Below are 15,918 nucleotides of genomic sequence, written 5' to 3' on the forward strand. Positions count from 1 at the left end.
CCAAGAGGGTAGAGGGGTGTGGGCTCTCAGGATACCAGGTCCATGCATTTTTAGGGCGAGGCCGTGGCCAGGTGGGAGCAGGAGTGAAAGGGAGTACCTCAGAGATCCCTCAGCGCTCCACCGGCATGACTCTGATCACAGAACTGAACCCCAGAGGCAGGACTGCAGAGAGGAGGGAGGGAGTGGTTGGTAGGAAGGAAGTGACTCACCATCGCCGTTCTTGAAGATGATTTCATTGTTGGTAAAGAGCAGCTCCGACATAATGTCTGGATTCTCCCAGTTCAGCCAGAGGGGTCGCTTGGCCGAGGACATGATTCTACACTCCTCCAGCCTGTGTGCACAATGGGGCAGGGGTCAGGCCCACCGACAGGCAGAACGAGAACTCATAACCTGCTCACTATGGGGGGGGGACGGAGTGACAGGCTAGATTCGTATTCACTCTGTCATTCCTGCAAATCATGCCCCAAATAGGGGCCAAATAGCTCCTTAAGAAAGGTGCAAAAGTAACTATTTCCTTTCACTCACACACGTACACACAGACAGCTACCTATAATCACACCTGTACCCACACACAGTCAGCTATCTATAATCAACCAGCGTACCCACACACAGACAGCTACCTGTAATCACACCTGTAGCCACACACAGTCAGCTATCTATAATCAACCAGTGTACCCACACACAGACAGCTACCTGTAATCACACATTGTGTGGACACACATGCACACATACACATGTACACCACATGCATGTGCGTATGTGTGGACATAGACAGAGCTAGCCCCACACACAAACACACACACACACACACACTCACTCTCTCTCTCTCTTACCTCCCCGACACACACATACACACAGAAGAGTCACTGAGACACCTCCCTCAGCTTTGTGTTGGGGGAGTTCTCCCTGGGGATCATCTCTGGCCTATTCTGAGGGATCTACCTTGTGATCACTTCAGGCCCGTGACGAGGGAGCTCTCTCTGGTGATCACCTCAGGCCCATGACGAGGGAGCTCTCTCTGGTGATCAGCTCAGGCCCATGATGAGGGAGCTCTCTCTGGTGATCACCTCAGGCCCATGATGAGGGAGCTCTCTCTGGTGATCACCTCAGGCCCGTGATGAGGGAGCTCTCTCTGGTGATCACCTCAGGCCCATGATGAGGGAGCTCTCTCTGGTGATCACCTCAGGCCCATGATGAGGGAACTCTCTCTGGTGATCACCTCAGGCCCATGATGAGGGAGCTCTCTCTGGTGATCAGCTCAGGCCCGTGACGAGGGAGCTCTCTCTGGTGATCAGCTCAGGCCCATGATGAGGGAACTCTCTCTGATGATCACCTCAGGCCCGTGACGAGGGAGCTCTCTCTGATGATCAGCTCAGGCCCATGATGAGGGAGCTCTCTCTAATGATCACCTCAGGCCCATGATGAGGGAACTCTCTCTGGTGATCACCTCAGGCCCGTGACGAGGGAGCTCTCTCTGATGATCACCTCAGGCCCATGATGAGGGAGCTCTCTCTGGTGATCAGCTCAGGCCCATGATGAGGGAGCTCTCTCTGATGATCACCTCAGGCCCGTGACGAGGGAGCTCTCTCTGGTGATCACCTCAGGCCCGTGATGAGGGAGCTCTCTCTGGTGATCAGCTCAGGCCCATGATGAGGGAGCTCTCTCTGGTGATCACCTCAGGCCCGTGACGAGGGAGCTCTCTCTGGTGATCACCTCAGGCCCGTGATGAGGGAGCTCTCTCTGATGATCACCTCAGGCCCATGATGAGGGAGCTCTCTCTGATGATCACCTCAGGCCCGTGATGAGGGAGCTCTCTCTGGTGATCACCTCAGGCCCGTGATGAGGGAGCTCTCTCTGATGATCACCTCAGGCCCATGATGAGGGAGCTCTCTGGTGATCACCTCAGGCCCGTGACGAGGGAACTCTCTCTGGTGATCACCTCAGGCCCGTGATGAGAGAGCTCTCTCTGGTGATCACCTCAGGCCCGTGATGAGGGAGCTCTCTCTGGTGATCACCTCAGGCCCGTGATGAGGGAGCTCTCTCTGATGATCACCTCAGGCCCATGATGAGGGAGCTCTCTCTGGTGATCACCTCAGGCCCGTGATGAGGGAGCTCTCTCTGGTAATCAGCTCAGGCCCGTGACGAGGGAGCTCTCTGATGATCACCTCAGGCCCGTGATGTGGGAGCTCTCCCCAATATTTACCTCAGGTTTCCCAGCTGGTGCACTGGGTTAAGGGGACAGATGAACCCCTGCAGAGCCTCCATGTAGTCGGGCCGGCTCATCTGCTCCACCAGGAACTTCATCTGCATCTGGAGTGGGGGCGGGAGGGGGGAGAGAGGAGGTCAAACAGCAGAGTCACTCCCACAGCTCAGCAAGGAAACCTCCCCTCCCCAAACCCCTGCATCATAAACACAAGAGATTCTGCAGATGCTGGAAATCCAGAGCAACACAAGCAAAGTGCCAGAGGCCGAACACCAGGTCAGGCGGCAAGCGAATAAACGGTTGGCGGTTCAGGCCGAGACCCTTTGTCAGGACTGGAAGGAAACCATTCCAGTCTCTTCTCTAAAATCCCGGCAATTATTCCCACCCAATTCCCTCTCACAGACAGCAGGGTCTAGGAGTTTCATTCCAACATGTCCCTTCCCACTACAGCCTTTCTCCCTTCTCCCATTGGGCAGAAGAAACGAAAGCCCGAGACAACGTACACGGTAGACTGAATGGCCTCAATCAGTTAAGATCTTTAAAAAAGTTCATCAAAATCAGCCTCAAGGACAGCTCCTACCCCACTGAGTGGTAACCCAGTATGAGGAGATGGACACTTGACCTCAAAATCTACCTCATTTTGGCCCTCACACCTTACACTCAGTGGCCACTTTATTAGGTACAACTGTTCATTCATGCAAATATTTAATCAGCCGATCATGTGGCAGCAACTCAATGTATAAAAGCATGCAGATGTGGTCAAGAGGTTCAGTCGTTGTTCAGATCAAACATCAGTATGGGGAAGAAATGTGATCTAAGTGACTTTGACTGTTGGTGCCAGACAGGGTGGTCTGAGTAACTCGGAAACTACTGATCCCCTGGGATTTTCATGCACTGCAGCCTCTAGAGTTTCCAGAGGACGGTGTGAAAAACAAAAAAGAAATCTAATGAGTGGCAGTTCAGTGGGTGAAAACTCCTTGTTAATGAGAGAGGTCAGAGGAGAATGGCCAGACTGGTTCAAGCTGACAGGAAGGTGACAGTGTCAAATAATCACAGATTACAACAGTGGCGTGCATCTCTGAACCCACGACAGGTTGAACTTTGAAGTGGACGGGCTACAGCAACAGAAGACCACGGTTACGAGGTTTGTATATTCTGTTGCTGTGTCGTGTTGTTCTGCCGAGCTTCGTGGGCATGCTATGCTGGCAACATCTACAGGCTGCCCCCCCCCACCCCCAGCACACCCTTGGCATGTTCGCTGTCAACAAAACTTCACATTTTTTAATAAGATTTATACATTTTAGCAAACTCATGTACTTTTCACAGTATGTGGTGGTTCACCCTCACTCACTGGCAGAAAGCGGTTTAACAGCTGAACCAATGGTTTAACACCTTTCTCATTTTTCATTGGCTAAGTGTTAGTGTAATCCCATGTGATGTAATTGTTCTAATTATATAGTCCATTGGCTAGTTTATACATATCTAAGGAATTTTCCTCATCTATAAAAGTGATGGATTCTTCATCTTTATTCCTTTTGTCTTCGCATTCTTTCCCCTGAGCATCGGTTCTCGGCTCTTTATTCAGTTTGCTTAGTATTTGCATGTTTGTTGGTACTCTAAAATAAACTGCTCGCCATTTTCAACTCCCAAAAGAACCCCAAGGGTCAGAAAATAGCAACAGGGTTCACAGGTCCCTTGCTTAAAGATATTCATTCATGGCATTAAAAAAAAAGACTGGGAACCCCTGCTCTAAGTTTTTCCTATCCATGTTCCTGTCCAAGTATCTTTTAATTGTTATTGTACTTGCCTCAACCAGTTCCTCTGGCAGCTCGTTCCATTTATGGACTACTCTCTGGGTGAAAACGTTGCCTCTCGGGTTTTTAACCAAATCTCTCTCCTCTCATCTATGGCCTCTAGTTCTTGAATCCTCAAGCCTGAGGTAAAAAAGACTGTGCTCCAGGTTCATACATCCGTCATTCTCGTCAGGCCCCCGCTGGTCAAGGTAGACCATGGATCTAGCTTCCTAGCTGTCTAGATACACAAGCCTGGGCTGTACAATGTGGAGAGCAAGCTGTTGTCCATGGAGCAAGCTCCCACGCATCTGATGAACCCAAATGAACGGCCGAGCCCAACACAGTTTGGCACCAGCGGCATTGCAAGAGTTGCCAGTCAGCGTTGAATTCAATGCAAGACTGACGTACGGACTCCAGCTCCGGATTTTTCCCTCAAGGTTTACTCCGGAAGCCTTTCCCCTGAGTGGGTACAGCCACAAGGCAGCGGAGGTTTCAGATCAGAGTCTTCCTTCACTGAGATGAGCTGACAAGCCCCATCTGCCCGAAACGACTGGTTTTAAGGCCCCAATAACCCACCTTTGCCTCTTTTCCTGTCAGCAGAAGTGGCTCCACCGGGCTTAGTAGCTGAGCTGCACGTTAAGGTCAGGAATTGGAATTGGCTGTCAGAGGATATTTGAGGCATTGGGAGCATTCAATAGGTAGTGGGAGCCCGGCTATGACAACCTTAAGGAACCAGAGTGCTGTGGAGTTTGTTCTGCATGGTCCCAGACAAGCAACCTCGTTCTCCTACACGCCAATAAAAGACACAACCTCTCTCCATAATTCAGTCCCACAAGTCCTGATGATGTCCTCATGAATCTCCCCTGCACTCTTTCCAGCAGCAGGGTGACAAACTGCACACAATCTTCCAGATGTGGCCCCACCACAGCCTCGTACAATATCCCAACTTACATATTCTATGCCCTGACAGCTGAAAGCCAGTATCTTCACCACCTGTCTACCTGTGACACTAGGACTTCATTCCTTGGAACGTAGAAGACTGAGGGGAGATTTGACAGAGGTATACAACATTATGAGGGGTGTTGATAGGGTAAATGAAAGCAGGCTTTTTCCACTGAGGTTGGGTGGGACTGCAACCAAAGGTCATGGGTTAAGGGTTAAGGGTGAAAAGATTAAGGGTAATATGAGGGGAAACCTCTCCACTCAGAGGGTGGTGGGAGTGGGGAACGAGCTGCCAGCACAAGTGGTGCATCCGAGCTTGAATTTAACGTTTTAAGAGAGGTTTGGATAGATACACAAATGGGAGGGGTATGGAGGGCTATGGTCACGGTGCAGGTCATAGGGAGTAAGCTGGTTAAATGGTTTGGCATGGACTAGGAGGGCTGAAAGGTCTGTTTCTATGCTGTACTTTTCTATGACTACTTATGGGGAAGGTAACTACTGCTGAAATAAACTGTTTATAGTAACTAAATTATCTACAAGGACAATCCAGGGCAGGTCTTATACGGTGAATGGAAGGGTAGAACAGAGAAATCTGGGAATACAGATCCATAATTCCTTGGAAGTGGATTCTCAAGTAGATAGGGAAATTCAAGCAAGCTTTTTCTTCTAAGTTTGGATGAGACAAGAACTAGAGGTCATGGGTAAAGGGTGAAAAGTGTAAGGGGAACATGAGGGAGAACTCATTCACTCCAAGGGTGGTGGGTGTGTGGAATGAGCTGCCAATGGAAGTGGTAGATGTGGGTTCAATTTCAAAATTTAAGAGAAATTGGGTAAGTACCTGGATGGGACAGGTATGGAGGGCTAAGCTCTGGGTGCGGATCGATGGGACTTGATAATAGCCTGGCATGGACTAGATGGGCCAAAGGGCCTTTCTGTGCACTATCACCCTGAACCACTGCTAATGGACCGGAATCCATGTGCTTCTGACTGATCTCCGAACAGGCCGCTCGGCCTATGAAGCCCTCACCTTCTGGGTCTCGTCTTTCTTCTCCTGCTTCAGGATGTCGGTCAGGTTGATCAGCTTCTCCATGGCCTCCACCTGGCGGATCAGGTGCTTCAGGTACATCCCGCAAGCTCGGCAGAACGACTCCAGCAGCAGCCCGAAACGCTGGCTCACCGTCTTGTTGTGCATTTCTGACCTGGGAGCATTAAACAGCTTTACTAGGGGGACCGCAGTGGTTAAGGGAGGGGGGCACACACAAACAGGGGAGGGGAGAGAGAGGGAGGGTGAGAGAGAGTGGGGCAGAGATCAAGGGAGCACGCACACATGTACAGAGAAGGGTGGGGGAGAGAGAGGGGGAGGAGAGAGAGAGGGGAGAGAGAAGGGGAGGGGAGAGAGGGGAGGGGGAGAGAGAGGGGAGAGGAGAGAGAGTGGGGCAGAGATCAAGGGAGCACGCACACATGTACAGAGAAGGGTGGGGGAGAGAGAGGGGGAGGGGAGAGAGAAGGGGAGGGGGAGAGAGAGGGGAGGGGGAGAGAGAGAAGAGAGGGGGAGAGAGAGAAGAGAGGGGGAGAGAGAGAAGAGAGGGGGAGAGAGAGAGGAGGGGAGGAGGGGGAGGGGAGGGGAACAGATAGATATTGGACCACACACACAGAGTTTGGCAGCAAGTGCTTGAAAAAGAGATTGTCTCTCACACACAGACACACACACACACACACAGAGGGACAGAAAGAGAGTGCAGAAGGGAGGGAGATCACAAGAAACAAAAGCGTTGGCAGAGGTGAAGAGAACGGCCAGGCTGCCAGGACTGTCCAGATTTCAAAGCAATGGGGTTTAAACCTGTCACTTAAGAGCCCTTAGCCCACTTGCCCCCCCGCCCACCCTGTCCTTCCAGTAATCTGTCCTGGACCCACACCAGTACAGCGTACACTCAGCGGCCACTTTATTAGGTACAGGATGTAGCCAAAGAAGAGGCCACTGGGTATAGGTCAGGGATCTCATTCTGATTCTGAGATCAGTGCGCCTTGGACAAACAAAACGTGGGCCTTCAGTGCCAATCCTCACCACTTACCAGTGCCACCTGAGTTCTCAAGACCAGTAGCAACCCCTACACTGCCGACACCCTCACCTGGTAACTGCAAGGATCTCCAGTCTGTCCCGTGCACTGACAGGTTAATTTGCCACTGTAAATTGCCCCCACCCAGCCCCCAGTTTGTGGGTGAGGAGCAGAGTCTGGGGAGAGTTGAGGGGAATGCAAGTCAGGGTATAAAACGGGGCTCCTATAGATGGGTTGCTCAAGGGTCAACACCGGCACAATGGGCAGAAGGGCCTATTACTTACTTGAGATGCCAGAAAAAGAAGTGTCCTATCCTCTGGTTGGTCAGGGCTTTCTTCAGCAGGAACCTGCCCAGGGGATTGTCCAAATATTGCTCGTACTTCAGAACCTGTGGAGAGAGCCAGACACTGGTGAACTGCAGGCCTGTCCATCGCAATCTCACTTCCCCATCACTCCTTCCCCTCTGGGTCACTGAACAGAGTACAACTCAACAGAGAAACAGGCCCAAATTCAATTGTAATTCATTCGTCACGTTGTGTGATGTGGGCGATCAGGGTCTTTCCATGACTATGATTGTTCTTGGCGAATTTTCCTACAGAAGTGGTTTGTCATTGTCTTCTCCTGGGCAGTGTCTTTACAAGACGGGTCACCCCAGCCACGATCAATACTCTTCAGAGATTGTCTGCCTGGCACCCTTGGGCAAGGTGTAGCACCTGCTTAGCACCCCCCCCCCCCCCCACACCAGAGATCGGGGTCACGTGAAGCCATGGAGCCATGGTATCAGATGGATGGTCATGTGAACAGCCAGTGCATATCACAAGTCCTGGTTATGTGACCACTGACGCCAGGCAGACAATCTCTGAAGGATATTGATAGTGGCTAGAGTCACCCAACTTGTAAAGACACTGCCCAGAAGAAGGCAGCTTTCTATAAACCACCTCTGAAGAAAAGTTTGCCTACAACTACCATGGTTATGGATAAGACCACGATCGTCCACATCGTACGTCACAGCACAAAATGATAATGATGACACCACTCCACCTCCATTTGCCCATTACCTCCCTCTGCTCTTGGTTCCACCTCTCACTCCTGTCCCTTTATACCAGCTGTCTCCCTGCTCCTTCAAACCCATTCCTAAATGTCAGCTAAGCCTCTGCCTCCACTGGTGCTGCCTGACCCGCTGAGTTCCTCCGGCGTTTTTTTTATACTTGAACCAGTTTGTAAAGATTAGCTTGATTTGCCAGATGTACGTCAACACATACAGTGAAATGGGTCATTGGCATCAAATCAAATCAGTGAGGATTGTGTTGACACATGCTTCCAGCGCCAACCTAGCATGCCCATAACTCACTAACCCTCACCTGTATGTGGGAGACGCGACCAGAGCATGCAGGGGTAAAACCCTACATGGTCATGAGGACAGCAGAGGGAGTTGAACCCTGATCTTACAGCAGAGGGAGTTAAACCCCGATCTTACAGCAGAGGGAGTTGAACCCCGACCTCACAGCAGAGGGAGTTGAACCCCGACCTCACAGCAGAGGGAGTTGAACCCCGATCTTACAGCAGAGGGAGTTGAACCCCGATCTTACAGCAGAGGGAATTGAACCCCGATCTTACAGCAGAGGGAATTGAACCCCGATCTTACAACAGAGGGAATTGAACCCTGATCTTACAACAGAGGGAATTGAACCCTGATCTTACAGCAGAGGGAATTGAACCCCTACCTCACAGCAGAGGGAATTGAACCCCGACCTCACAGCACAGGGAATTGAACCCCGACCTTACAGCAGAGGGAATTGAACCCCGACCTCACAGCGGAGGGAATTGAACCCCGATCTTACAGCAGAGGGACTTGAACCCCGATCTTACAGCAGAGGGAATTGAACCCCGATCTTACAGCAGAGGGAAATGAACCCCGATCTTACAGCAGAGGGAATTGAACCCTGATCTCACAGCAGAGGGAATTGAACCCCTACCTCACAGCAGAGGGAATTGAACCCCGACCTCACAGCAGAGGGAATTGAACCCCGATCTCACAGCAGAGGGAATTGAACCCCGATCTTACATCAGAGGGAATTGAACCCTGATCTTACAGCAGAGGGAATTGAACCCTGATCTTACAGCAGAGGGAGTTGAACCCGGATCTTACAGCAGAGGGAATTGAACCCCGATCTTACAGCAGAGGAGTTGAACCCTGATCTTACAGCAGAGGGAGTTGAACCCGGATCTTACAGCAGAGGGAGTTGAACCCCGATCTTACAGCAGAGGGAATTGAACCCCGATCTTACAGCAGAGGGAGTTGAACCCCGATCTTACAGCAGAGGAAATTGAACCCCGATCTTACAGCAGAGGGAATTGAACCCTGATCTTACAGCAGAGGGAATTGAACCCTGATCTTACAGCAGAGGGAGTTGAACCCCGATCTTACAGCAGAGGGAGTTGAACCCCGGTCTTACAGCAGAGGAACTTGAACCCCGATCTTACAGCAGAGGGAATTCAACCCTGATCTTACAGCAGAGGGAATTGAACCTTGATCTTACAGCAGAGGGAGTTGAACGCTGATCTTACAGCAGAGGGAGTTGAACCCCGATCTTACAGCAGAGGAAATTGAACCCCGATCTTACAGCAGAGGGAATTGAACCCCGATCTTACAGCAGAGGGAGTTGAACCCTGATCTTACAGCAGAGGGAATTGAACCTTGATCTTACAGCAGAGGGAATTGAACCCTGATCTTACAGCAGAGGGAGTTGAACCCTGATCTTACAGCAGAGGGAATTGAACCTTGATCTTACAGCAGAGGGAATTGAACCCTGATCTTACAGCAGAGGGAATTGAACCTTGATCTTACAGCAGAGGGAATTGAACCCTGATCTTACAGCAGGCCACTGCAGAGTGCTGCACTAACCACAACATGACAGCATTGCCCATCACTGACACGTTAAAGGCAGAAGCAGGTGGAGATCTAATTTGGTGCCACCGACATGGCAATCTCCTTCAATTTATAGTAACAAGGGGTGATTTGAGCTAACTGCAAGGGGACAAGGGAGAAGGTCTCACTCATAAACACAAGAGATTCTGCAGATGCTGGAAATCTAAAGCAACACAAACATGCTGGAGGAACTCAGCAGGTCAGGCAGCATCTACATTTCAGGCCGAGATCCTTCATCAGGACTGGAAAGGAAGGGGGCAGAAGCCAGAATAAGGAGTATTAGGGAGGGGGGAGGAGTACAAGCTAGCAAGTGAGACCAGATGAGGGGGTGGGTGGATGGGTGAGGGAGAGGGATAAAAAAAGATGGAAGGTGATAGTTCAAAGTAAATTTATTATCAAAGTACACGTATGTCACCATATACAACTCTGATTTGTTTTCTCAATAAATCTAATAACAGTAATAGAAGCAACGCACACAAAATTCTGGAGGAACTCAGCAGGTCAGGCAGCATCCAGGAAAACTTCTTTCAGCCCAAAATATCAACTGTACTCCTTCCATTGATGTTGCCTGGCCTGCTGAGTTCCTCCAGCATTTTGTGTGTGTTGCTTGGATTTCCAGCATCTGAGGATTTTCTCATTTGTAACCATAACAGAATCAATGAAAGACTGCACCCAACAGGCCAGAAAACCAGTGTGCAAAAGATGACGAACTGTGCAAATACAAAGGGGAGAAAAAGAAAAAATAATTATCAGGACTAGAAAGGAAGGGGACAGAAGGAAGAATAAGAGGGTAGGGAAGAGGGGACCTCACCTGGACAAGTTGGATGAGGTATTGGGACAGGCGATCGTCAGTTAGCCCTTTAACCAGGCAGTTCACAGCGAACTCTCTCACCATGGGGTCGGGGAAGTTGCAGTCTAACAGCTCGAGGGCCTGTTCTGGTTTGATGAGGGGCCAGTCCTTCAACAGGCAGTACATCTGAAAGGAGAGCACAACCACAGCGAGTGAAACCATTCAGGAGGAGCCTCGAGGCTCTCCCACCGAAGACAGGCTTGCCCCAACTCCCAGTAACCCCCTTTCGGCCAGCTCTGTGCCAGAACTGCGCGCCGGCTACCCGTCCCATGGGCACTCGGATTCTAAACTTCACCCTTGAGGTTTTCACCTCTTCAATGGCTCTCCAACTCCACGTGCCTCAATAGACTCACCCATTTCTCCAATCTCCTCCATCCTCACAACCCGACTCCCTTTTCCACCACCTACACCCCGTCCCCTTCTCCAAACTGCCCCATCCCCCCATGAGCTCCCCATTTCACCCAACCCAACCCCATTTCCTTCAACCAGCCCTTTTCTAGATGAGACTCCCCCCACCGTCCTTCCCCTTACCAGGGTTCCCATCCCTCCCTTCCAACCTGCCCCCTAAACTCCCTTTCCCTTAACCTTCCTCCCTTTCTCCTTCCCTATCCTACCTCTCCAATCTCAACTTCTCTTCCCATTGCTCCATGCCTCCAACCTCCTCACCTCCCCCTCCTCCGTCCTCCAACCCCCTCCTTCCCGTCCCTCCAACCTCCTCCTCCGTCCCTCCAACCCCCTCCCCCTCCTCTGTCCCTCCAAAATCTTGATCCCCGTCCTTCGTCCCTCCAACCTTCTTCTCCCCATCCCATCAACCTCCTCCCCCTCCTCCATCCCTCCAACCCCTCCCCTCCTCTGTCCCTCCAAAATCCTCATCCCCGTCCTCCATCCCTCCAACCTCCTCCTCCCCTCCTCTGTCCCTCCAACCTCCGCCCTCTTCCTCCTCCATCCTTCCAACCTGCTCTCACTGTCTGTCCCTAGAACTTCCTCTGTCCTTCCATTCTCCTGTCCTTCCCCCATGCCCTTAACTTCCCCGAAGCCAACACCAGCCCTGCCCTTTATAGTAATCCCACAGGACCTTTGAGCTCCCTCAGTTTCTGCCCCTTCCCTCTTCCCAGTCCACTCCACACTTCACATCTTCCTCCACATCTCATTTCTGAATGGACCATCCCTCAATTCTGTGGCTGTGCTCTCTGGTCTTTGACTCCCCCATGACGGGAAACGCCCACTCCACATAACAGGGAAGATTCAAATTCGAATTGGAAAGTTTTGTCTTGCAAACTGTTCATATGGATCAGATCTTTTATCATCATCATAATGTGCTGTGTCGTATGATATGAGCAATCACGGTCTTTCCATGACCACAATTGTTTTTGGTAAATGTTTCTACACAAGTGGTTTGCCATTGGCTTCTTCTGGGCAGCGTCTTTCCAAGACGGGTGACCCCAGCCACTATCAATACTCTTCAGAGATTGTCTGTCTGGCATCAGTGGTCACATAACCAGGGCTTGTGATCTGCACCGGCTGCTCCCGTGGCTTCACGTGGCCCTGAGCGGGGGTGGGGGAGGGGCTAAGCAGGTGCTACACCTTGTCCAAGGGTGACCTGCAGGCTAGTGGGGAGAAGGAGCACCTTACACCTCCTTTGGTAGAGACACATCTCCACCCCAACATACCAAGATCAGATCATTACCCAGCGCACTGAAAAAGTATCTTAGCATTTCTTGCTACACTTCCCAAGCAGATGGTAAACCTGATGAAAGGTCTCCTCAAATAGTTAGTCAGTGCACACGTACTTATTGACAGGAATAACGTTAGAAATGGTTGGTACGGGAGCCTAAAATGTCATTAGTCACCTCCATCATGGGCACTAACCTCCAGGGTATCCAGGACATCTTCAAAGAGTGATGCCTCAAAAAGGCAACATCCATCATTAAGAACCCCCATCACCCAGCTCATGCTCTCTTCTCATCACCACCATCAAGGAGGAGGTACAGGAGCCTGAAGACACACACTCAGTGATTCAGGAACAACTTCTTCCCCTCTGCCATCTGATTTCTGAATGGACATTGAACCCATGAACATTACCTCATTACTTTTTTTACTTCTATTTCTGCACTACTACTTACTGTAATTCAGTTTGCTTCCTATTATTATGTACTGCAATGTGCTGCTACTGCAAATTCAACAAATTTTGCTACATATATTAAATCTGATTCTGAACCTGACCTTAACCAGCCCCAATACTTTCCCCGTCCCTGGCCGCCACCTTGTGGTCGGCTGGAGAGCTTCAAGACCGGAGCAGCCGGTAACACTGAGCCGAAGTCAAACAGACTTTCAGCTGGACCGCTTCAGCAGGGATGGTGGGTGTTGTACTAGATAGACTCTGGCTGTCTGCCCTGGAAAGAAGGGTGAACATTCCAAGGGGGGAGAAAAGATACTTCACAGAATCCAAGGAACGTAGCAATGCAAAAATTCGGGGAGCCACAGTGGGTTAGTGGTTAGTGCAACACTATTAAAGATCTGGACTTGGTAGTTCGGAGACTGATTCTGACGTGGTCTGTAAAGCCATTTGTACGTCTTTCCTGTGAGAATGTTCCTCCCACACTTCCAAAGACATACTGATTTAATTAGGCTAGGACTAAATACAAGGGGTGATTGATAAGTTCGTGGCCTAAGGTAGAAGGAGTCAATTTTAGAAAACCTAGCACATTTATTTTTCCATAGTCCATGTGCATGTAACAAGAGTCGTATAACTTATCTCCTTCTACTTTAGTCCACGAACTTATCAATCACCCCTGCTGCGGACACTTTCTGGAGGTCCAAGATCTGTATGCTCCACGACCGCTGGATTAAGTGTGTAAATGTAGGAGGGGACTATGTTGAAAAATAAATGTGCTAGGTTTTCTAAAATTGACTCCTCCTACCTTAGGCCACGAACTTACCAATCACCCCTCGTATTTATTTATTTATTGAAATACAGCTCAGAATAGGCCCTTCTGACCCTTTCAGCCATGGCGCCCAGCAGTCCTCCAGTTTAACCCTATCCTAATCACAAGACAATTTACAATCACTAATTATTACTAACTACCAGCTGGTAGGTCTTTGGGCTGAGAGAGGAAACTACAGCACCCGGAGGAAACCTACGCGGTCCCAGGGAGAACGTGCAGACTCGTTTCAGGCAGTGGTGGGGAGTAGGTGGGTTACTGGGCAGTGTGGTTTGTTGACCCGGAAAGGCCTGTCCTATGCTGGATCTCTAAATAAAGAAATCATATACAGCTTATGTTTGGGTGCTGGGGTGGAGATATACCTCTACCTCAGGAGGCGTGAACTGCTCTTTCCCTCCTCAGGGCACCCCTGGTCACCTGCTTAGCCCCCCACCCCTGATCAGGGTCGCATGAAGCCATGGGGGCAGGTGGTGGATGGTCATATGAGTAGCTGGTGCATATCACAAGTCCTGGTTATGCGACTACTGACGTCAGACTGACAATCTCTGAAGAGTATTCATAATGCCTGGGATCACCCGTCTTATTAAGACTCTGTCCAGAAGAAGGCAAAGATAAACCACTTGTGTAGAAAAATTTGCCAAGAACAATTGTGGTCATGGAAAGACAATGACTGCCCAAGTCATCGGACACGGCACAGAACGAACTGAACATGGCAGCTGTCAGAGAACCATCCAATCTCACACAGCAGGGAGGGGCAATTTAGAGCGACTGAGTAACCCAGTGGCAGGAAGCCAGAGCACCCGGGCAATAAATGTGGTCACCGGTAAGATATGCAAACTCCACACACAGAACGCCAGAGGTTGGGATCGAGACCAGATGGCAGGAGATGTGAGCTAGCGACTATCCACTGTGCCACAGTGTCACTGAAACCCCTCTCCAGGAAGGAATCACTATGATGATCACGGAGAGAAATCTGTTGCAACTCACACAAAATGCCGGAGGAACTTCAGCAGATCAGGCAGCATTGCTGGAAAGGGAGGGGGAAGACACCAAAATAAAAAGGTGGAGGGAGGGGAAGGAGAATAGCTGGAAGGTGATAGGGGATGCCCGGTAAAGGTAAAGGAGGTCTCAGAAAAGGCCACATTGGCCGATCCCAGCTGAAGTGTTGCCTCATCTGGAAGGACTGGTTGGGGCCCTGAATGTGAATGTGAATGGGTAGCTGCAGAACTTAGCCCACTTGCAGGGGTAAGTGCCAGGTTGGGAGATTATTGGGGACTAATGGACAAGAGAATCATGGAGGGAGCGATCCCTGTGGAAAGCTAAGGGGAAGGGGAGAGGTAAAAATGGGTATGGTGGTAGGAAACCTGTTGCCCTTACACAGCCTGGACAGTGGGCAAAGGGACTGAATCCTAACTGTTCTGGATGACTGGAACAAGACAGAACATACCAGTACTGTCTGCAACATCCTACCAACAGACCGAACAAAAATCATGGACAGTGCAACAGGGAGCCGTCGTTACCTGGGCAACTTCATCCCGCGAGTTCCACTTCACAGATAATAGCAACTTGGGTAACGTCTCTGGTATGTTAACACAGTAATGTCTGAAATGGGAAATCGAGTGATGAGTCATCCTCACTGGTACCGTACCCCGGTGTTATACAGTGACAGACCCGTCCCCACCGGTACCGTACCCCGATGTTATACAGTGACAGACACCTCCCCACCGGTACAGTACCCCGATGTTACACACTGACAGACCCATCCCCTCCACTACCTGTGCCTCCAGAGAAAGTCCTTCTCCTGCTCTGTGATCTCAGACAGCGGGTCACGGGTGTAGATATTCCGGAGCTGCTCGATGTCGTTGTCTGTCAGGTTACTGTCTCTGGCCAGCCGGTTACTCTGCGTGAAGCAGAGGCTTATTAGTCAGAACATGGGGAGACTCGTTCACTGTGGGGGGGACGTGGGGAGACGCGTTCACTGTGGGGGGTGACATGGGGAGACGTTCACTGTGGGGGGGACGTGGGGAGACATTCACTGTGGGGGGGCGTGGGGAGACTCGTTCACTGTGGGGGGACGTGGGGAGACTCGTTCACTGTGGGGGGTCACGTGGGGAGACTCATTCACTGTGGGGGACGTGGGGAGACTCGTTCACTGTGGGGTGGATGTGGGGAGACGTTCACTGTGGGGGGGGGACATGGGGA

The 15,918-nt window shown here is 50.7% G+C and overlaps 1 protein-coding gene across 3 annotated transcripts in view; it reads right to left on the reverse strand.

Annotated features, from left to right (window-relative positions):
* Nucleotides 1-15,918, reverse strand: part of LOC132396922 (phosphatidylinositol 4,5-bisphosphate 3-kinase catalytic subunit alpha isoform) — a 139,011-nt gene that overhangs the window by 20,837 nt on the left and 102,256 nt on the right. For all 3 annotated transcript variants that reach the window (XM_059975015.1, XM_059975016.1, XM_059975017.1), the window contains exons 11-17: nt 15,492-15,616; nt 15,237-15,318; nt 10,736-10,900; nt 7,280-7,383; nt 5,966-6,137; nt 2,204-2,310; nt 210-331 (exon numbers count right to left, since the gene is read on the reverse strand). In XM_059975015.1, coding sequence (XP_059830998.1) covers nt 210-331; nt 2,204-2,310; nt 5,966-6,137; nt 7,280-7,383; nt 10,736-10,900; nt 15,237-15,318; nt 15,492-15,616 — 877 coding nt within the window. The remainder of the gene's footprint in view (nt 1-209; nt 332-2,203; nt 2,311-5,965; nt 6,138-7,279; nt 7,384-10,735; nt 10,901-15,236; nt 15,319-15,491; nt 15,617-15,918) is intronic.

The sequence above is a fragment of the Hypanus sabinus genome, chromosome 7 (genome assembly GCF_030144855.1).
Source record: "Hypanus sabinus isolate sHypSab1 chromosome 7, sHypSab1.hap1, whole genome shotgun sequence".
Classification (NCBI taxonomy): domain Eukaryota; kingdom Metazoa; phylum Chordata; class Chondrichthyes; order Myliobatiformes; family Dasyatidae; genus Hypanus; species Hypanus sabinus.